Source organism: Panthera tigris, chromosome A3, assembly GCF_018350195.1.
Source record: "Panthera tigris isolate Pti1 chromosome A3, P.tigris_Pti1_mat1.1, whole genome shotgun sequence".
NCBI classification, from domain to species: Eukaryota; Metazoa; Chordata; class Mammalia; order Carnivora; family Felidae; genus Panthera; species Panthera tigris.
In genome coordinates, this window is record NC_056662.1 from 62,865,608 (window position 1) to 62,890,158 (window position 24,551).

General features: G+C 37.6%; 1 protein-coding gene across 4 annotated transcripts in view; it reads right to left on the minus strand.

Moving 5' to 3' along the window:
• THADA (THADA armadillo repeat containing) overlaps positions 1-24,551 on the minus strand; it is a 327,215-nt gene that overhangs the window by 236,579 nt on the left and 66,085 nt on the right. For all 4 annotated transcript variants that reach the window (XM_007097838.3, XM_042981284.1, XM_042981287.1 and 1 more), the window contains 2 exons: positions 7,780-7,912; positions 4,051-4,164 (listed from right to left, as the gene is read on the minus strand). In XM_007097838.3, coding sequence (XP_007097900.2) covers positions 4,051-4,164; positions 7,780-7,912 — 247 coding nt within the window. The remainder of the gene's footprint in view (positions 1-4,050; positions 4,165-7,779; positions 7,913-24,551) is intronic.

Genomic DNA, 24,551 nt, shown 5'->3' on the forward strand with positions numbered 1-24,551 from the left:
CAATAACATAACCTCAAAATAAAAAAATTACTGAATTTGAGAAGAAATAAATAATCCACAAATGAAATAGCAGATTTTGATAAAATACAATTATCTGATAAATCAATTTTTTAAAAGATTTAAACAGTGCAACTAAAAAGTTTGATTCAATGGACATATGCAGAATCCTGCACCTAACAAATAGAGACAACACGTTCTTTTCAAGTACATATGAAACATTTATTTTTTTAAATGACTTAAAACCTAGCCACAAATAAAATCTCAACAAATACCAAATAATTAAAATCTTACATATTATGTTCTGATCACAGTGGAACTAAGTCAGAAACTGATTTCTTTAAATACTTTTAAAACTGATACTTTATTTTTTAAAAAAAAGTGGTCAAAGGAAAAAAAAATTAACATTTAGGGCTGACCAATAACCAAGGTGCTACACATCAACATTTTGAGATGCAATGTAAGTGGAACTTAAAAAAAAAAAAAAAATGCATGCCTTACATGCTTCTATAAAGAAAAAAAGACTAAAAATGAATATTCTCAGTGTCCAATTCAGATGACAAAGAACAATAAGTTAGAAAAGAGAAAGAAAATTTAAAAGAGCAGAAAATTTTGAAAAAAGCAATGACATAACCAAGACCATTAGCAAAACCTAAAGCTGATTCTTTGAAATAGAAACAAACCTCTGGCCAACCAAGAAGAGAGAGAAGAAAACAAGCAGTATCATGAATACCAAGGATGATATGACTACAGATACTACAGAGAATAAAGCAAAAATACTACTGTGAATAATGCTACCCAAATCGATTTGAAAAATTAGACAAAATGAACAATTTCCCAGGAAATAGAACGTATCAAAACAAATAGATGTTTATCATTACATAAAGGAAATCAATAGATAAAAATCCTACCCAAAGACCAAAAACAAAAAAACAAATCCAATATAATAACTACAACAATTACCAAAATATTGACCCACATGAATTTATAGATGAATTCTACCAAATATTCAAAGAATAGATAATCCCAATTTATATAAACTATTTGGAGAAGAGAAGACTCCCAAATTTATTTTACCAGTCTAGCACAGCTTGGCTAGAAAAGTAAGGACAACTACTTTGGGAAAATGGTAATTTCTATTAAAGCTTAATATACAACATACCCCAAAAACACTCGTAGGTATCTACCGAAAAGAAATATATATATGTTCACCATTAGGCATGTACAAGAATGTTCTTAAAAGTACTATTCTTAATAACCCAAAATAAAAACCAACCCAAATGGTCATCAGCAGAAGAATGAATAAATTATATAATATCATATAGCAACGAAAATAAATAAATTACAACTTGGATGGATAATATAAACATAATGTTGGTCAAAAGAAACCACATCAAAAGAGTACATAATGGTATGTTTTCGTTTATTTAAAACTTAAAAAAAACAGGTAGAACTAAAACTAAGGTGTTAAAGTTAGGCTAGTAGTTACCCTTGGGGAAAAGGTACTGATTAGAAGGAGCGTGAGGAGGCTTTGAGGTGTTAAAATGTTCTGTCTCTTGCTAGTTACACCAGTATGTTCACCTCGTGAAACTTTATTGTTGTACAGATATGATTTCTATATGTCTTTGTATATGTTATAATTCAATAAAAAATTTTACATAAAAAATAAGGACAGGTACAGCATGAAAAAGAAAAACCACAGGTCAATCTCATGAACCCAGTGAAAATACACAAAAAATATTTTTTAAAAGATTTTAAGGGAATCTAGCAATGTGTAAAAACAATTCACCATGTCAAAGTTGTGGGTTAGGATTCCATACGCAAAGATGGTATTGGATCAAAAATAAGTATATTCATGATTATTTGCAAATTCGAGAAGAAGACATTTATCTCAAAAGACACTTGAAAGCATTCAAGGAAATGTGATTTCCTTAATGAGCTATATGACAGATTTAAACCTACAGCAAATATCAGCAATCACATAGGGATAACTGCTATTTCTATTGCTATACAAATCATACTACAAGTTCCAGCCAGCAGAATAAGAAAAATATTTTATGAATAAGAATTAGAAAGGTAAAACAAATTTAGCATTATTTACTGAGGATATGATTATCCATAAAGAAAATCCAAAAGATTTACAGACAAGTCATTAGTTGTAATACACAATAGCTGACATGACTTCTTTTTTAATATTTAAATCTTCTAGGGGTGCCTAGGTGGCTCAGTCAGTTGAGCATCCGGCTTTGGCTCAGGTCATGATCTCATGGTCCATGAGTTCGAGCCCTGCATCAGGCTCTGTGCTGATAGCTCAGAGCCTGAAGCCTGCTTCAGATTCTGTGTCTCCTTCTCTCTCTGCCCCTCTCCCACTCATGCTGTCTCTTTCTCTCTCTCTCTCTCTCTCTCTCTTACTCTCAAAAATAAGTAAACATTAAAAAAAATTTTTTTTTAATTTAAATCTTCCAGTCCATGAGCATGGCTAATTTTCTCCATTTATTCAGCTCTTTCTCTATGTCTTTCATTATTTTAAAAATTTTATTCTGTTTATTTATTTTTGAGAGACAGAGTGAGAGCGGGGGAGGGACAGAAAGAGAGGGAGACACAGAATCCAAAGCAGGCTTCAGGCTCTTGAGCTGTCTGCACAGAGCTCAACGCAGGGCCCGAACCCACGAACAGTGATATCACGACCTGAGCCAAAGTCAGACACTCAACTGACAGAGCGACCCGGGCACCCCTTTCATTATTTTTAAAAATAATCTCCTACAAAAGTCTTATAGATCTTTTTGTGAGATTTAATTCTACATACTTTATATTTTTTCTAGTGATTATAAACAGTATTTTAAGGATTGTATTATATGTTGCTGGTGTGTATAAATGCAATTAATTTTTTTGCTTATTGTTGTGCTTATATTCAGCACAGAGTCATTTTCCCCAAACAAATCAATAAATTTAAATTCCAACAAAAATTCAAAAGGGGGTTTTGTTAAACTTAGCAAGCTGATTCTATAACTTATATGGAAGAGCAATGGAAAAAATATAGCCAGGATAATTGCAAAGGAAAAAAAGGGAAATTCACCCTACCAGATACCAAAAGTTATTGAAAAGATAGTAATTAAAATAGAGTTTTTGGCTCAGAGATAATATAACAGACCAATAAAACAAAGCACACAAACAGACATGCATGTCAACAAGAACAGTATATCAGAGATAGAAGGGTGCTATAAATCAAGGGGAAAGGATATACTGTATCAAAAACACTTGCATATTAATTATCCAAATGGAAGGTAATAAAATTATTTTCTTATTTTACACACAAACAAAAACGAATTACAGATAGTGTAAAGACAGAAATGTGAGAAATAAAATTAAAACTTTAAAAAGAAAATACAAAATATGTTCTGACCTTGGTGTATTTATTAAACAAGATCCGAATGTACAAACCATAAAAGAAAAAGCCGGCATATTCCATTTTATTAAAATTTAAAACTTCCATGCAATAACAGAGACCATAAGCAAAGTGAAAAGAGAAGCCACAGATTGGAAGAAGAGGTGTGTAACTCAACCAAAAAGAACTGTTATCAGGAAAATCATTTTAAAACAACCAAAAAAACCCAACTCCTGAAAGATAAAGACAAATAACCAAATTAAAGATAGCCAAAAAGTCTTTCAATGGGCAATTCACAGAATTAATTCAGAGGACTAATACATGAAAAGAGGTTAAAGCTAGCCAGGTATTAGAGAAATGTGAAATAAAACTGGCAGAGTAGCATTATAAAATGCCTTTAGTTGGATGTTTTCACCAAAGTTTAAAAATAGGTCATTTTGGTTAACATAGATCAACTAAAGCAATGGTTTATTTTGTGGAAAGGAAAGGCCAACAAAACAAAAGCATCCAGAGCAAGCTTCAAATACCCACCCTATTTTCAATAATTCTATATCTAGAGCAAATACTTTTCTTTTTCTTTCTTTTTTTTAGCAGATACTTTTTTTTTTGGACAGCAAAGATTTAAAATCACTGCCTTCCTAGCAGTCTTTGTGTATTTCCATTATTACCTGGGGGACTGTGCTCTGTGAGTCATCTGTAGGCCCAGCCAAGGAGATTAACTCTTTCATTGTTATTTTCAACAAATCCATTTTGCCTTTCTTCGGTTCAGATGCCAATAGTGCCTATGGAAAAACAAGACAAAAATTAACTGGGCTATTGTTTTACATATACTTATCTCTAGTTCCTAGAATCAATCCCAAAATGAAAAATCCCCTTATGAAAACATGTGGTATCAAGCAAGTTAATTAAGCCATTCAGCCTTGGGCAAGTAGTTTAACTTCTCCATCCCTCAGATTCTTCATCTGTAAAATAAGGTGATGGTGATATCATGGCATCTCTAAGGTCATTTCCAGTTTGCTTGTTAACTATACAATTCTAAAAGGTTGAATGAATGGTTCTTACTGAGCACTCTCCTAGGACCACAACTATGTGACAGGTCTCAGATACAATAAGCAAGTCAGTTTTGGGTTTTGTTTTTTGTTTTTTGTTTTTAATTTGACAGAGAGTGCACGTGTACACAAGTGGGGGAGAGGGGCAGAGAAGAGAGAGAACCTCAAGCAGGCTCCACGCTCAGTGAAGAGCCTGATGTGGGGCTTGATCCCACGATCCTGGGATCATGACCTGAGCTGAAACCAAAAGTCCAGACGCTCAACCGACTGAGCCACCCAGGAGCCCCCAGCAAGTCGGATTTTGTAACAAATTTATCAACAAGAAAATCCTCTTTACTTAAAAAACAAAAACACCTGTGGATTAAATTTCTTGCAAGGATTTAGAAACTCCCTGGAGATTGATCAGTTGTTTAATTTTTTACCAAAGAGTCTCTACCTGAAGGACCATCAAACCATAATACTGGAAAGTCCATGGAGCAAAAGGAAATACTACAAACTCCAAAGGGGTCCTATATTTGAATTTTCAAGAGCTGCTAATTTACTTTGTGTCTAACATTTTGCCAATATACATTAAACATAAAAATAGGATATCAAACCACCTGAGCCAATAAAAAGGAATGAAGTACTGATATATGCTACAACATGGATGGAATTTGAAAACATGCGAAGTGAAAGACATAAAGACCACACAGTATATGATCCCATTTATATGAAATATCCAGAAAAGGCAAATCTGTAGACACAGAAAACAGATCAGTGGTTGTATAGAGCTAGGAGTAGCAGTGGTTATTTCATTTGTGCATAGCTAGTAGCTCCCAAGAGTGAAAGTTTCAAGCTATTCAGCTTTTTTGGAAGCTTTTATAATCCATAAAAGAGGTAAACACATCCAGGAGATGAACCAAACTGATCCAGGTTTAAAAGACATATTTATCGGAGCACCTGGGTGGCTCAGTCAGTTGAGCATCCAGCTCTTGATTTTGGCTCGGGTCACGGTCTCACACTTTGTGAGTTCAAGCCCCACATCGGGCTCTGCACTGACAGTACAGAGCCTGCTTGGGATTCTCTCTCTCCCTCTCCCTCTGCCCCTCTCCTGCTCATGCATGCTCTCTCTCTCTGTGTCTCTTTCTCAAAATAAATAAATAAACTTAAAAAAAAAAGACAAATTTAATATAGTATATTTATGCTATTTATGCTCATAAAACATATATACTATTTTCCTAATGACCACTCAAAGCATTTTTATATCTGTCTGTACAAAAGATAAGTTCATAAACTAAGTAGGCAGTTTTTCTCCATAGTTAACACTAAGTAGAGGTTTCCATGAGAACATAACTTATTGGTAAGTTATGCTAAGAGGGATGGGGGCCTCTCTGAACAGATTTTTCTAATAATTTAGATTTTACTCAACTAACATAAATAAAAAAGCTACATGCAATTACTGAAATGTCTCCTTGGAGCCATGGCTTCCCCCCCGCCCCCAAGAGTTGTGTGCATAGTTATGACATTCTTTCCAAGGATGGACTAAAAAAGGACATGTCCTGGGGCGCTTGGGGGGCTCAGTCAGTTAAGCATCTGACTTTGGCTCAGGTCATGATCTTGCGGTTCGGTTCGTGAGTTCAAACCCCACATCAGGCTCTGTGCTGACAGCTCAGAGGCTGGAGCCTGCTTCAGATTCTGTTTCCCTCTCTCTCTGCCCCTCCCCTGCTTGCGCTCTGTGTCTCTCTCAAAAATAAATAAACATTTAAAAAGTTAAAAAAAAGATCGGGGCGCCTGGGTGGCTCAGTCGGTTGGGCGGCCGACTTCGGCTCAGGACATGATCTCACGGTCTGTGAGTTCGAGCCCCGCGTCGGGCTCTGGGCTGATGGCTCAGAGCCTGGAGCCTGCTTCGGATTCTGTGTCTCCCTCTCTCTCTGCCCTTTCCCCGTTCATGCTCTGTCTCTCTCTGTCTCAAAAATAAATAAACGTTAAAAAAAAAAAAATTAAAAAAAATAAAATAAAAAAAAGAAAGTATGTGTCCTAACTGCTCTGTCACTATGACCAATATTTAGTACTAGACGGGAGCCAGAGGTGGAATAAGCACACTGCACAAACATGCAACTAGACCTTGCTACTATCTTAACATTTGTCCTCAAGTGAGGCAAAAACACACGAGGTCCAAATGAATTACAGGCAGGAGATGAACCAAACTGATGCAGAATGGGTCAGATCAGAGAGTTTTCATTTCGATGAGCTCTGCATCACATCAACAACCTCTGCAAGTTGGTGTCCATTGTCATCACAAAATGATGACTGTGGAAATTTGACGAGTAAGAAAGAGAAGGAAAAAATGTAGAGGCACTAATAAAACACTTTGCTGCACTTATTTTCATTGCTTTTATTATACAACCACCATTCCTGGACTGAATCTTACTAAATATTAAACAAAGACCTTCCAGGTTGGGGTCTGATTTAATATTGTGAGGACTTTGGTTTTTATTCGTTGAATTCATGAGGACGATAGCCTCTTAATTGCAACACTGTGGAAATAAAATATCTTCCTATCAACTAGCAATATCTGGGTGTGCTGATACGCAATGATCTTTGAGGTAAAACAGTAAGTGGAAAAAAAGCAAGGGCAAAACAGTGTGTATAATATGCTTTCTTCTGTATTAAAAAACAGAAAATGCACTACCACACACCCATTTTCACATGTAGAGTTGTTCAGGATTCAGGCTGCCCAAGCTTCCAGTCTTAGTCCTGCTCACACTATCTCTGGGGCTTTTGGCAAGTAACTTAACTTTCCTCAGCCTCAGTTTCCTCATCTGTAGTATACAAATGATAACAGGACATATCTCATAGGGCTTGAAGAAAGATTAAATAAGTTAATATATGTCAAATAACCATTTATAAATGTTAGCTACCATTAGGATTAAAATTATTTTACGCATGGACATTTTATGGACGTATTGAAAAGAAATTGCTAATACTTATTGCTTTCAGAGAAAGTGTTCAGGGTCTTGAAATAACAGGAAGACTATTTTTTCTAACTCAAAAAGAAAAAGGCAACGTGCACACTTCCTAGAAGTGAGCCATGAATGTGCCACAGTGATGTCTGCCTACTTAATACACAGGCGGAAATCCATACCACCCTCTGTTCACATTACAAGACTGACTTCGTAGAGAGGGTTTCTTCCAAGAACAGATCTGTCATGGGAACATACTGTCCACACACGAAACAAAGCCACACACATAAAAGCCAGAACTATCTCTTATGCAATATGCTCCCTCACATGTCAAAGGGATCGTCAAAAGACAAATAAAACAAATTATCAAAAGACAGACAGACAGCTATGTCCCGTGGATAAGTACCTGTATGTAGAAAGGAAGTCCGGCACTGCGCCTTGTAGCGCAGAGTTTAGATGAGGGATCACTGCATTTAATTTCCTCTAAAACATTCCATAACCAGTGTTCTGGCAGCTTTTGCAGACTCACATTGGGGCACCTAAGAGGAATAGATGAAGCAAACATTTGGAATAATCGGGTACCAAAAGATAAAAGTACGAACTATTAATACACATTAACATTGTTAGAGAAGAAGAAATATCCTTATATTTGGAAGGAGGAAAACTAAAACTTGTCTCCCTTTCTACTTTTCACTTACCTTCCTCTTTACTATGGGTCTTAAGCTAGGTCTGAAGCTACTAAAGATTCCATTTCTTACAAAGGCATATAAAGCATGTGTCTTGTCTGCAAAATAAGCTTTAATACCATGGCTTACACTCATACTCAAAATGTTCTGATGAAGGTTAATGAAACTCTTACAGATAATCTATACTGCAAAACACAAAGAGAATATAACTTTATTATAACTTATGTTCGGTCTTTACAGAGATTATATGCAAAGAAAACACATTTTAAGGTATATCTTAATAATCATTTTCATGTCTCTCAAAATGTGGCCTCCCACAAAATTTTCAACCAAATCCTACAGAAAATTAATAAAGCAGGTTAGTATAAACATTTTTAGATTATTTGGACTTTGCTGTTGGTGAGATTCCACTCTACTATATGAAGTGTTACTCTGCTGTGCGTAAGAATATTTAATTTTAATAAAAATTTTTAACCTTATGCCTTAACAGATCATATAACATTATCCTAAGAAATAGCATATTCAGTGGTAGACAGACAATTATTTTAGGAGGATCATAACTGGATTTGACTAAAGTAAATATATGAAAATAAAGAGATGAAATCCAAAGAAAAAATACTCTGTTTTTAAATTGAGGAAAACATTTTGCAGAAAGATTTTTCTTTCTTTTTTTTTTTTTTTTAATGTTTACTTACTTTTGAGAGAGAGAGAGAGACAGAGAGAGAGACAGAGTGCAAGCAGGGGAGGGGCAGAGAGACAGACACAGAATCTGAAGCAGGCTCCAGGCTCTGATCTGTCAGCATAGAGCCCGACGTGGAGCTTGAACCCATGGACCATGAGATCACGACCTGAGCTGAAGTCAGACCCTTCACTGACTCAGCCACCCAGGCGCCCTGACAACTTCAGTTTCTAATTAAATATTCCAAATAGTAACTCAAATTTAGTTGTTTGTGTCTTGCATAAAACAAATCATATATAAATAATAATACTCTATGGGGTGCCTGGGTGGCTCAGTCAGTTAAGCATCGGACTTTGGCTCAGGTCATGATCTAGTGTGGTTCACGAGTTCAAGCCCCGCATCAGGCTCCATGCTAACAGCTCAGGTCCTGGAGCCTTCTTTGGATTCTGTCTCCCTCTCTCTCTCTGTCCCTTCCCCACTCACACTCTGTTTCTCTCTCTCTCAAAAATAAATAAACATTTTAAAAATTAAAAAAAAAAAAAACTACTCTATAGGAAACATTTTTAAAAGTTTGACAGGGGCCTAAAAATATATTTTGGCCATAGAGGCACCTGGATGTCTCAGTCTGTTTGAGTGCCCAACTCTTGATTTCAGCTCAGGTCATGATCTCACAGTTGGGGAGATCAAACCGCACGTCTGGCTCTGCACAAACAGCACTAAGCCTGCTTGGGATTCTCTCTCTCCCTCTCTCCCTCTCTGTCCCTCTCCTGGTCATGTGCATGCATGCATACACGTTCTCTCCCTCTCGAAATAAATAAATAAACATTCAAAAATACGTTGTTTCAGCCATAAACTTTACAATCAAATCTCCCTACTGCCAGCATGCTCTGTGATTTTAAAGGTTTCCTTTTAGCATAGCTTAAAAAATTCACCCCACCCCTGCTTCTTCCCACTCACCCCCTCAGCCACCAAAACCAGCCATCCACAATCTGAACTACGAGATTAAAAGAGATCCAAAGGCATAACAGCCAAATACAAAGTGTGAACCTTGGTTAGATGCTGGCTTGAACAAAAAAACAAAGGTAAAAGAGGTATTTTCAAATAATAGAAGAGATTTATATGTACTAGATACTATAGGACACCAAAGAATTATTTCTAGGACGTGTCAATGGCATTATGCACGTGGAAGAAAGTGTCCGTATGGTTTAGAGATGCACAGAGGAGTGCATAGGACTGGAAATACAAATCAGAAATGCACTTTGTAACAGTTCAGCAAGCCATCAAGAAGGGGACAGACGAAGCAAGTGTGGCAAAACTCTGATAAATATTGTATCTATCTGGGTGATGGGTAATCGCAGTTCATTTTACTATTCTCTCTACTTTTATACATGTATGTTTGAAATTTTGGTATGTTTTTTATGTTTATGTATTATACATGTTTAAAATTTACATTTGAAACTTCTCATAATAAAAATAATCCATTCATATAATGTCTGAAATCTTTCATAATATAAATAGTCCTCCTGCACTTTTATATTTATAGGAGTTGAAGTTACTTCTCATCACTGGATTTATACCTCTTAAAAATTAAGATAAATGCATTGAGTTCCACGGAATTGTTTTCTAGTTTATTACTAACATTGCCAGCTTGGTATAATCCTCACACAGTTGCCCAATCAAAAACTGAAATCCAAATGCCCCAGAGCTGTTACGTGCTAGTGATATAGTCATGGATTACTGTCTTCTATTGCTCAGTCTTCACAGTCTTTTAAGCATATTTGGATTAAAATACTCCACAATGAGTGAGCAGGGAAAAGAAAAAAAAAAAAAGAAAGAAAGAAAAGAAAACCAAAGCAAAAGTCATCTTTTGTGATCTAGTCATCCGAAAAAACTGGAGTCACAGAGGTAAATAAAGTAAAAACTAATTGATCTAAGATTACATGTGGATTTAATTTACCTATTCTCTTTCCCACCACAGGACCACCAGCCTTGTAGGACTGACATTAAATAGTGCTGCAGTCTAAGGTCAAGTCTCCTACAGGGAATCACTATACAGGAAAAACTAAGGGGGAAAGGAACTGTAAGAGGTAAGGGTTTTTTTTCCGATTTCCTTATGTTCCTAGCAAGTGCACTGAAATACCAGTGCAATAAATACTAGCTTAGTAATGCTCCCCAACACTATCAGTGAGGGGTGACTGGGTGGCTCAGTCAGTTAGGCGTCCAATTTTGGCTCAGGTGATGATTTCACGGTTTGTGACTTTGAGCCCCACGTCGGGCTCTCTACAGAGAGTCTGCTTTGGATCCTCTGTCTCTCTCTCTCTCTCTCTCTCTGCCCCTCCCCCAGCTCATGAGCTCCCACGCGCGCGCAGTCTCTCTCTCTCAAAAATAAACATTTAAAGAAGAAAAAAAGGCACTGTCAGTGCACCTCTCCTGGGCCTCCCTGACTTGACCGACAGAGGTTCTACCAAAACCAACCAATCTGAAAAGGCAGGCAGATCTGAGATAAGAATAGGCCACCTCACCATGCATCATCCTTCCTCATCTGAACTTACAAGGGCTTGTGACTGTTAACAAATCTCGATCTAATTCTTTTTCCATCTTGATCAACTATTCCAGCTTGAAGGGTCACCTATGGCCTGGTCCCAACCCTCCTACTTGATTGTAACCTTAAAATTTTTCCACATTCCTGTACAGACTTTCTGTTCTAGTAAGGTTGTGCACTTTGCTGGTTCCCATTCTAACACATGTGCTACACACACACACACACACACACACACACACACTCCATATTCTCAACTAAGCATTTGTTTATGATCTCCGTACGTATCCCTATTCATACAAATTAGTAAAACTTCCTCCAAATATTACATCTCACAAGGACCTTTTCTTTCTCAAAGCCTCCAGTGTATTTCGAGCACTACTAGGCACAAGGTGTACAAGGGCTCAGTACAGTGCCATGGAAGGGGTGGAGTGTGAGCTGGACTCTGAGGATGTGCGGGCAGAACGGTGGAAAGCCCACATAAGTGGGGTTGAGTAAGGAGGAGATGAGATGACTGAGGAAATACTTGAAGGCCCCAGAGGCAATTCCTTAATTTAGATTCTTGGCTACTGTAACTATAAACAGTTAACCGGGCCTATTTAGTCCCTTATGTGCTGCAAACTAAGACTAAACTCTCCTTGTTAACTTGGGGAATTTGAAAACAAAGATCCGAGAGTACTCAATGAGGCCAAATCTGGCAAAGTGCCCTCACCAGAGCCCTCTCTGCCCATTGCCAAGGATCCGGGAGCCTCAGGAGCCCTGGGAAATGATCAAGACACCAGCTCCTACCATCTAGTCCACACGGTGTTTTGCTCTGGAATCCGCCGGGATCAATCCAGCTTTTCTGTAGAATCCTTCAGTTGTCTGGTCTTCAATTTGGACTTTACACTTGACCCTATTTCTTTGATTCCCTAGCTCTGCATTTCTCCCAGGCCAGTCCTGCCCCCACCAGCACACAAGAAAAGTAGTTCAATCCTAGAACTCCCGCTCTTTTACTAAAATGAAATGTGCTATATTTTAAACAAAACAAACTTACACAGAGGTGTTTAAATTATCATACTGAAAATATATTTGCCTGCACTAAGGAAAGAAAAATAAACCTTTACTGAATGCCTAGTATACATGAGATACAACACTAGACTTTTCGCATCTTGTCTTGCACAACAACAAACACGGTATGATTTTCCCCAACTGACAGGTGAGACAGTCTATCATAGTGGTTAGGAGGACATGCTATGGAGCCAAGTTATTCTAGAATCCTTGCTCTGCCATGTAATAGCTGTGTGATCCATGGCAAAATATGAAACCTCCCCATTTCTCACTTTTCTATAAAATGAAAAGTGTTGGGAGGATTAAACAAGTTTGTTTTGGTGAAGTGTTTAACACATTCTGAACAGGTTGTTTTCTAAAATTATCATCTATTATTACTATGAGAAAAGCAAGCTTTATTTTTTTTAAATTTTTTTTAACATTTATTTATTTTTGAGACAGAGAGAGACAGAGCATGAGCAGGGGAGGGTCAGAGAGAGAGGGAGACACAGAATCCGAAACAGGCTCCAGGCTCTGAGCTGTCAGCCCAGAGCCCGATGCGGGGCTCGAACTCACAGACCGCGAGATCATGACCTGAGCCGAAGTCGGACGCCCAACCAACTGAGCCACCCAGGCGCCCTGAGAAAAGCAAGCTTTAAAGAGCTTCAATATAACTGATAGAGATGGAACAGCTGGTTTACATTTTGACAAGCCACATCCCCAATATATATTAATAATAACCAAAATATGCAATAGAACCCCAAACCAACTGAGCTCAAAAACAAGATAATTATCTGGGTAAAACAGAATAGAAATGCAAAGCAGCAAGAATGCTGACACCAGAGATCTGGTGGATTACAGGTCCAGAAGCAGCAGTGATGGCCAGGAACTAGTTCCTGGGGGATAACTCATCTCACTCCCAGGAAATGGGAAATTTCAGGGGCTTCCTCTCCCATGAAGGGAAGTTTGAAAAGGGCTACTGCCAGAGCTCCAGCAGTAGGAAAAGCTGTGGGCCCAGAGAAACCTCGAACCAGGCTGACTTCTAGCTTGGTGACAAGATCTGTAATATTCCCAGTATTACTTTGGGTGGAAGACCTAAAATGCCACTATCTAATCTAATTCCTCTGATAGAGAGGAATGGGCCAAAGGAGAATAAAAAGATAAACCAAAAAGACTCCCAATCATATAGTCAGCAAATCAAAATTCAAAACACAGCCATAAGTTTTACATTAAGAAAAACTATCTTAAAAAACAATAATTTGAGCATAAATTCATTCCACATGAAACAATTTTATGGAGCAGTCTGACAAAGACCTTAAAATAACTGTTTAGAATACTCAAGAGATTAGGAATAACTTCTATTTTAAAAAGAGCAAGAGGAGCCTGAGTGGCTCAGTTGGTTAAGCGTCTGACTTCAGCTCAGGTCATGATCTCATGGTTTGTGAGTTTCAGCCCCGTGTTGGGCTCTGCGCTGACAGCTCAGAGCCTGGAGCCTGCTTCGGATTCTGTGTCTACCTCTTTCTCTGCTCCTCCCCCACTCACACTCTGTCTCTCTTTCTCTCAAAAATAAATAAACGTTAAAAAAAAAATTTAATGTACTTTCAAAATTAAAAAAAAAAAAAGATGAATTCTAGAGAATTAGTGACTCAGACGACAGTTTTCTGGTAAAGGTACCCAAAACAGTACAGAGAAAGAAGACAAAAACACCAAATATATATGTGCACAAATGTACCTGTTTGTATACATACATATAGACAATAGCTTGAGAGAAACCAATATATTCTAAGAGGGGTTACAGAAAGCAGGAATAAAATAACTAGGAGAAAAATACTCAAAGAAATATCTAGAAAATTTCCAAAACTGAAAAAAGTCACAAGGCCTCAGATTCAAAGTATATTCCAAGTATCTACTCCAGGTAAATAAACCCATACCTAGGCATATCACAGTGAAATTGCGATTAAGAGAAAACCTTAAAAGCCACAGGAGAAGAAAGAAAAAATAAGATGCCTACAAAGGAAACCAATTACACCAAAGATAAGTTTCTCACTGGCAATAATAAAAGACAGATTTTTAAAGCACTGAGGGAAAATAGCTGTTAACCAGAATTCTATACCCAGTTAAACTATACTCAAAAGTGGAGGTAGATAAAGACAATTTGAGACAAACAGTAAGTCGGCCTCCCAGAGACCATTATGAAAAGAAATTCTGAAGAACATGCCTCTGCAAAGTTAAGTAGACTCAGAGCAGTCTCAATGTGGTATCTACTAGACATCTCAAACTTAACATACACCAAACTAAATTGCTGATCACCCTCTAAAAATCTATTCTGCCCATATGTAGCATATGATGTAGCATATGAATGATACATATTAGGCCAAATATTTTTTTTTCTTTTTTTTTTTTTCAATATATGAAATTTATTGTCAAATTGGTTTCCATACAACACCCAGTGCTCATCCCAAAAGGTGCCCTCCTCAATACCCATCACCCACCCTCCCCTCCCTCCCACCCCCAGCCAAATATTTTGGAATCATCTTTTTTCTTAAACATCAAATCCAATCGGTCAATATCTCCTTTCTGTTCTTCCTTCAAATTACATCCAAATTCAGACCACTCTTTACTATCTCCACTACTCTTCAAGCCATCATCATCTCTTTCTTGAATTATAATCATATTGTGATTTCCTAACTGCTCTCTCTGCTTTGACTATTATAGTCTATTCTCAACACAGCAGTCAAAAAAATCCTTTTAAGAGACCATACCATAATACTCTTCTGTTCACAAACCCTCCAATGGTTCCCCATTTTATTCAGAATAAAAGCCAAAGTCCTTACTATATCTAATACTATCTAGTCCTCATTACCTCTCTGATCCTATCTTCTACAACTTTTTTCCTTATTCCACTCCCATCACAAATGGTTTACCTGCTGTGGCTTGAATACCGACCCTAGTCCATGCCTCTCAAGACTTTGGCACCCGACCTTCTCTCTACCTGGAACAATCTTCCTCCAGTTATACAACTGTTGATTATAGTGTTCACTATACTTACCAATATGTACAAATTTTTAATGCTAATTTTTAAAAATCAGGTTTAAAAAAGAGAGAAATTAGATTATTTCCCCAACGTTATAAAGCTTGTGAGTGACAGAGAGAGGATTAAAATGTAGATTGACACCAAAGACCTTGCTTAATGAAAAGGCATTACTTCAAGGTGCCTGTCCTAGATTCTGTTCCACATTTGGCTCAATCTGCTCATGACAGATATTCTATCAACTCTCTATTCTTTGCTTCTGTGGATTTCGTTTATTCATTTGGAAAAAAGACCTATCAGGTATCTAGTAGTCTGCTCGGCACTATGCTGTGCCTTAGGAAGGGGAGAGTAGAATAAGAATACCAAATTACACATAATTCAGAAAGCAAGTTCCTGTGGCTTTAGAATGTATTACCACAGTATATGGAGTTTAAGAAATTTACCTTCCTAATCATATTTTATTGTTATCCTTCAGATTGATTTCAATCCCTGTACATATACCATCAGAGTGGGGGTTAGAATAGTTTTTAAACAAACTGAGTGACATGGATGGAAAACTAGCTGGAGAATTAAAATATCCTGCAGAAAAACCACTCAGTGGTTAACCTACTTGTAACTAACTGACTTGACGTGAACTGTGTCTCACTCATTTGGAAGTATTCCAATTCTCTTGGACAACTGGGAACATTTATGTCTGTTAATAAACTTTCCAATGTTAACTCATAGCTGGCCTAAAGAAATTATTCCACCTGTACACACAAAGCAACTAATTTCACATTTTAAATGCAAAGTACATTTAAATTCAATACACGAAGCAAAATTCCAGAAAATTATCAAGATTCCATTGCCAGGAAACTAATTATGTGTAAAGGTTAAGCCTTTTGCCAATATCTTCATTTCCCAAATAATAATTTATTTACCAAGCTATTATCACTAAAGGCACTAAAAGGAAGAAAATCCTTTCCTTTTCCCATAAACAGAAAATTTCACTTTGCCAGGTGTCAGAGTGACTCCAAACGAAAATTCATTCAACTAAGTAAGTTAATGGCTTGTGAAAAATGAGTATGAATAAAAACAAAGCTATTTATTACACTAATTGTTAATAAATTTTTCCCCTATCATGGTTCCTTGTTTCACTTTCCTTATGTTGCTAATAATTTAAATAATTCTAAATAATGCAAAGAAAAAAGGAGCTTGTTTTGGGGATCAAACCAGAATTTGTCCCCAATCCTGATACAAAGCCAATGATGTGTGTTTACTCAAGCTCACCATTATCAATCATCACCATCATCATCTGAGTGTAAACAGCAATAAGCCATAATTTCAAAAAATAACAAACTCTTAATCTGACTATTCAGAATAATACACTTAGAACCTTAAAACAGTGTATATCACATCAGAGTAAACGATAAAGAGGCAACCAAGTGGGGAATAAATTGGTATTGGTCTGATACCCAAAACAAAGACAAACACTTTGATTCCTACAGATGAAAACAGAGGAAATTGAAAAAAACATGTACCTAGTTACATTAAAGCAAACAAACAGACTGAGGCTTTCAGGGCAAGTAGAAGGAGGATAACCTGATAATTTTAGAATCATCTCCAAACCTCTACCATATTAATGTTGTTAAGAGGAACTTTCTCACTAACCTAAGTCCAAAGTTTTGTAAAGCAAACTTTTAGCTGCCTAAAACATAAAAAACCAAGTCAGACTTTAAACTAAAGTGGGGGCTCTACACCCTTATACTTGGGGGCAGCATACCCACTAGGTTTAGAAGAGAAAAATTATCCATAATGTAAAAAGAGGTATTTGCTTTCACAAGCTACATGCTTTGAATCAATATTCCATGCACTAGCCTAAAATCATCTACCGATGATACTGAACAAATGGATCTAAGATTCCAAGGACAGGTAAGAACAGAGTCAGGCGGAAGCTAAAAACAGCTTGGAGAGACATAGTACACTTTCTGGGAGTGAAAACTTTATCTCCATTTATTTTACACATCCATGTGGTTTCTCAGATGTCATCTAGCTCCCCTGCCTGCCCTCTTCCGTGCAACTCCATAACACATACGTATGTACTTTCTTTGTTGATGGTCTTAAAGCTAACATCCATACATATTAATGTTTGTACAATTCTCAAGATACCTTCTATTTTTATATCCATTTGGTTGGGAACTTTCAGGAAAAAAAAAAAATCAAAAGAGGACACAAAGTCCAAAGTCCGTATCCTGACTCACAAAGTCCTACATATTTGAACAACCTCATTCAGCTTCATCTTAATACCATTCTGCTCTTTAATACACCATGGGCTTTTACATTAGCTGTTCCCGTTGTTTAAAAAATTCTTCCTTCAGAAAGCTGCTGTTTCTTGCCATTCAAGCCTTGGCTTATGTTAGCATTAAGAGGAAAGAGAGGGGCGCGCGGGTGGCTCAGTCGGTTGAGTGTCCAACTTCAGCTGGGGTCATGATCTGGCGGTTCATGGGTTAGAGCCCCGCATCTGGCTCTATGCTGACAGCCTGGAACCTGCTCCAGATTCTGTGTCTCCCTCTCTCTCTCTGATCTTCCCCTGCTCACTCTTCTCTCTCTCTCTCTCTCTCTCTCAGCAATAAACACGCCCTTTAATATATAAACTCCATGATACCAGGGACATTTTCTGTCCTATCCACTTCTCTATTCCCAGCACCTGTAACAGGGCCTGACATCCAATCAGGAACTCAACAAATACCTGTTGAATAAATGAGTGACCCATAACTTAGAAATTCCTTTAAGAGTGCCATTCTAAAAACCTAGGTTGACACAGAAAGAGTGGTATGGTAACTGGAAAAGAAAGTACAAACAGAAGTGCTTTCCAAAAACCAGAGGTGCCACCATTAGAACCAGCAGATGCCGTTAATTATTCTTCCCATCACCTGGGATAGACAGCTCAGTTAAAGGAAACTTTTCTTTCTTTTTTAAATGTTTTTTATTTATTTTTGAGAGAAAGAGAAAGAGACACAACATGAGCAGGGGAGGGGCAGAGAAAGAGGGAGACACAGAATCTGAAACAGGCTCCAGGCTCTGAGCTGTCAGAGCCCAACATGGGGCTTAAACTCATGAACCGCGAGATCATGACCTGAGCTGAAGTTGGACACTTAACCAACTGAGCCACCCTAAAGGAACATTTTTTTTGGCCTTTCATTTCTGCCTTGTAATTTATGTTTACGTCTCTAATCCCAAAGATTAAAATGCTGGGCTGCAAGTTCTTCTAAGAACAAAAACCATGCCTTATCCATATTTTTTCTGTGATGCCTATCACAATTTCTTATATATAATAGGTGATCGAAACTTTTGTTAAACTGCTAATCTCTGAAGCAGTATGAATTTCCAAAAATATTTGGATTCTAGTGCCAGCTTGTTCACTAACTAGATGCGTGGCTATGAACAAATCGTTTGATTTCTTAGTAGATAAGAATGAAAAGGAGATAATTACAAGATTGCTTTGAAATTCAATGAGATATTATTATCTGGGTTACTAATACAAATAAAGAAAGCAATGACCCTAAATTATATAAGTCTCCAAAGCTCCTGATGAAAATGTCCCCCAAAACACTGAGTCCCTCATGGCCTCAGTTCTTTGCTCAGGTTCTCACATGTCCCTCTTAGTTCTACAGAGTTAAGTGTTTCAAATTTGGATCCTAGTAACTGCCTCTAGGTTCACTGCAATTCTGGACTACCACATCATATTCTCAATGGTCAAACACAGCGTTTCCTAACACAGCATGTGGCATACAGGAGATGTTCAAGAAATCTTTTATTGAATGATTAAACAAGGACAACTAGGGTTGGTGCCAGGGGCTGCACACTAGTTGCGGCTTTAGTTAGGCAAATAAATGGGAAAAACAAAAACAAAAACCAGGTGTAGAAAAGGAGGGCTAGAACTTTAAGGTTTCTCCATGGTGAAGCCACCACGGTGCCTATAAAAACACAATAGCCTAAATCTAGAGCTCTGACTGGTCAATGAACCTTCTGTCTACTCCCCAACAAGGAAAGATTACTTTATAAGGAAGTGATTTCAAAACTCCAGAGTTGCTGGTCCTTAGCGATAATGAAGGGATTGAAAGGTAAAAATGGAACCAGGCAAGGCTCCCAAGAACAATGCAACAACTCTGGTTGTTTGTTTTGGTTCTTCATCACACAATCCAGGGGCAGCAAGGAAAAGGGAAAGGTTCCTGAGTGAAGCAGTCCTTGGTTCTCTGGGCCATCTCTCCGCAGTCACCAACCACAGCCGTGGAGAACGCCAAACCTGATTTTGGTAGCAAGCGCCTCTCCACAAAAAGAAGAGACATCCTCTCTGTCTGAAGGATCATTTGTTTTATTTCACTCCCATGTCAGCTTAATACAAAATACACAGTGTCTTTAGTCTTGAGTACATCATACAAATTGTAACTTTCTTACAAAGGATTCCAGGTTCTTCATAAGAAACTCTCCTTAAATGTTATTAATCCACAAAATACTCCTAAGAGATCAGCTTACCAGTTCTAAAGGAAGTTTATTAAAAATGATCCAACTTCCCTCAATCTTTCATGGCCCAAATACCCAGACTTTCCCAATCAGGAACTAGAAAGCAGCACTGTACAATGAGTAGGACGCTCAGAGCTGCAAACAGGCCTCAGAAAGCGGTACCCTCTCACCTTCTCAGAGAGCACACAGCACCCTGAGAGGTTAAATGGCTTTCCTCTTGTCAACAAGGCTGGTAGGGAGAACTCAGCTCTAATTCATACCTCAGTATTCTCTTCTCTAAACACTGAGAGAGGGACACCTGGGAGCTCAATCAGTTGAGCATTTGACTTCAGCTCAGGTCAAAATCTCCCAGTTCGTGAGTTTGACCTCCGCGTCAAGCTTTGTGCTTTGGATTCTGTGTCTCCCTCTCGCTGCCCGTCCCCTGCTCATGCTGTCTCTCTCTCAAAAATAAATAAACATTAAAAAAAAATTTTTTTTTAATAAACACTGAGGGAGATGGTGGTTGAGGGTGTGGGGTGGGAGGAATCAGACCATTCTGATTCTCCTGTTCAACACAGTCAGGAAAAAAAAAAAAAGGAAGAAAAAAGAAAAAGGCTGACGGTTGGGGTGTGGGAGAGTTGTTTTTCGTTTTTCCTATGCTAAGTGCTATGGCCTCAATCTCTACTACAGAAATAAATAGGGCAGGCTATAGCTGGTGTTTAGGCCTTTGTGTTGTCTTGAGCAAATCACTGGAGCAAATTATTGTTCCATAAGCAGATTAGTCCAATTTCTACCCACAAAGCTATCTCACTCATAGTGGATAAGTATTCTAAGATAAGCATAAAACCCGCAGACTGAAATCAAATTACATTTGCTGTATACTCAACTAATTGGTCATTAGACTATTTTGTGCCAGTAAATCAGGTTCCCTGACTACAAAGTGGCTTTCCAATGGCTTAATCCATCCACCTAAGTATGGTAACACAGAGCTATTTTTGTTAAGTTCTGATTAGTTTTATTACTACTGTTAATTCAGAAACGTTACCTTCATTTCCTCAAACTCTTTCAGTATGGTCATTTTTCCTAACTTAGAGATTTTTCCCAATTTCCAATTATTTCATAAGCTAAATTCTCCACTCCATTCGTTCTTTGGTCAAATATTATGTTTATGATCTCAAGGTTCACGTTCATTATTTCCATTAAACTAAACAAGGACAGATGTGCAGGAAGGCTGCGTGCATGTGCATGCACATTTTAAAAAGGTAACATAACCCTGAAGCATGGAGAAATTTTAAGCCTGAAAAATGATTTGTCCAAATGAGATCCAGTGAGAAAGCTACATATCAACAGAAGTCATCTGAACCTCCCTCACCACCATCAAATATAGTTGAGGTTTACTGCAGACTAAAACATCAGGGGGCTATTTTGAGCCTGAGCTGCAGGCACAGGCAATAAGGACAATGACCAAATCTAAATTGAGTTACCAATAAGAAGGCCATAGGGAAAGAGCAAGATACAGGGCATTAAAAAAAGTGCTTAGAAGTGCAGATCAGATTGTCAGTTCTCTTAATATTTAATATAACCATTCCCTGAGATCAAGGAGAAAAAATTAATAATAAAAACCTTGGGACTTCACTAACAGAGCTGAGATAGAGGTTACTCATTGAGAACAAGAATCCTCTGTTATGTCAAAATGACTCAATACCATTATGAGAACTTTAAAAACAAGTATCAAAGTTCTAGAAAGAAGGTAATATCTGACTCACCTATGGAGTGGGCTTAAAAATGAAAATTCAGGGGCCAAAAACCAAAGACACCAAGATTTAGAATTTAAATATTAAAACATCTCAGTTTTCAACAAATCCTTTCAATTCACTACATAAATGGGAAGTTTAAAGAATTTTAAAGAATTATGAAGAATAAATACGGCTTCCCAGAGTGATTATTGCTTTGTTATTCTTTATATAATTATTAATGTTTTAAATAAAATTCATAGGACACTCAGAAATTTAAAAAACGGTCTTATTTAGGGATGCCTGGGTGGCTTAGTTGGTTAGGTGTCTGGCTCTTGATTTCAGCTCAGGTCATGATCTCATGGTTCATGAGATGAGCCCCATGTCAGTCTCTGTGCTGACACCGTGGAGCCTGCTTGGGATTCTTTCTCTGCCCCTCCCTAACTCACATGCATGTGCACGTTCTCTCTCTCTCTCTCGCTCTATCTTAAACTAAATAAACATTTTTAAAAAGGGTCTTATTTAGACACATTTGCCAAAGCAGATGTAAATAAAGGTTTAGACATGACTGTATATTACTTCATCAGGAGTTAAATGACTTTTTCACCAAATCTAATACATTACAGTCTCCATTTGTTTCTTGCTCAATCTCATATTCTTTAGAGACTTGGTCTTTCATTCTGCAGCAAATTATTTTTTCATTACTATAATTCAGATGTTCATAAGAAGTTTTCTGCTGAATTTAAATTGTAGTAGCTACAGGGGTGCCTGGGGTGGCTCAGTCAATTGAGCATCCAACTTTGGTTCGGGTAACGATCTCACAGTTCATGAGTTTGAGCTCCACGTTGGGCTCTGTGCTGACAGCTCGGAGACTGGAGCCTGCTTCGGATTCTGTGTCTCCCTCTCTCTCTGTTCCTCCCCCACTCACACTTTGTCTCTCTCTCTCTCTCAAAAATAAAGATTAAAAAGAAAATTTAATTGTAGTAGCTATAATTAACTGATGAAAGTTTAAGTACATATTTAAATTACTTCTGTCTACTATCATTGTTGATGTCCATGAATTAGAACTAGCATTTTTATGACAAAAACTGCTAAATGTCGGCAGTTCATTTTTTCAGGCCAATAACTGAAAATGATTGCAATTATTGCAATAAATAGCTGGAGGCTAAGCTATATTTCAACAAGCAAAGCAATTCAAATATGTGTAGAATAAGACAATATCAAGTATTCACAAAACACTCTTCTACATTTAGAATTGTGGTCAACAATTTAGTCCCTTTACAGTTAGGATTAATTCATGATCGTACAAATGAAAGCTAGAGTCCCTGGCCTAACACCCTAGTTTAAGATTCTGTTCATTTTCACTGAAACAACAACTTTAAATACTAAAGCCATAGAGGGTAAACAAGCAAACATAAATTTCACCAGAAACTTGAGAGTTATGACTTTAATGCACTTAACCACTTCAATCAAATGCTTACACTGGTTTTTGAAGAAGAGTATGCATATTTCATCAAATTCTAAATAGAGAGCACCATATAAGAAAAGCAGAATCTAGAAAATTAACTCAACATGTTGTTTGTACGTGTGTGTGTATGTATGTGCGCGCAAATGTTGCTTTCAAAAAATTCCCAGAGAAAAAGAATAGCATCTCCCAATCCTATTTATTCTTAGATGATTGTTTAATAGTGAAGTCAGTTTACATTTGAAGACGTTTTGAATAATCCTATTAAAAACCAATTCAAACAATGTGGCTCATGTTTAACTCCAGTTATTTATCCATCAATCTCTTTAAGTGTTTCCTTCTCTAACACAGCTGTAGTTCAAGAGGTGGCCAGCAGTTGGCCTCCATTTCATGAAAATCCAGCAGTGGATTTTCATGAAAGCCCAGATTTCTTTTTGCAAACTTTTTAACGGTTATATGAAAAATAACTTTTTCATAACTTAAGAGCTTATAAAAAGCTTTTAAAAGGATCCAAAAGAAACACATTTTCTCTTAAAAATCAAAACCAAACAAAAGGAAGCCACACACATTGTTAAGACGTTCTTGCAAAACATTCTGTTCGGCAGATCAGAAATGTCTCCAAAGGGACCAAGAACCACTTAGTTTGGAATTCAACAGTTGAGAACTCAGAACAGGCTGGTTAAAAGCCAGTAGTGACAGCCATGAGGAGATCTTTAAAGCAGATTAGGAGTGGCTGAGACACCAGGCACTGGGCCTTGCCTGCTCTTCCTGTTCCATTTATTTCGAATGCCTTCAAATGTACCATTCAACCACCCAGTACAGTACCACTGTTCAAAAGCCTCTGTCCTTGGTCCTCTGCTCCCTTCTCCTTTTATGCTCTCCCCTAAAGACTGCAATCCTACTAACTATAATGTTTATGGTGATAACTGCTAAGCCTACATCTGTTTGTTGTATCCCCCAAACTTAATCCCCTATCTCCCAGCTCTGACTTAAATATTTCCACCAGGATATGCCATCACCAGCTCACATACAACGCATACAAAACAAATTTATTCATCTTTTTAAAAATGTTTATTTATTTGAGAGAGAGAGAGAGAGAGAGAAGGAGAGAGAGCACACGAGTGGGGGAAGGACAAGGAGAAGGAGAGAAAGAGAGAAAGAGAGAGGGAGGGAGGGAGGGAGAGAGAGAGAGAGAGAGAGAGAGAGAGAGAGAGAGAGAGAGGGAATCCCAAGTAGGCTCCATGCTGTCAGCACAGAGCCCAAAGCGGGGCTTGATCTCATGAACTGTGAGATCATGATCTGAGCCGAAATCAAGAGTCAGACACCTGACTGAGCCACCTAGGCGCCCCTGTTCATCTTTATCAAACTAATTCCTTCTTTCAGTTTCTCTGCCTCTGTTAACATCAATCCCATTGTTCACCAAGAATTAAACCACTGGAACAATCATGGACTCCTGGTGCCCTCCATCACTCACGTTCACTTGGTTCATGTGGTTCAGATCACATTTTTCAAAGATGGCCACTGCAATATCCCA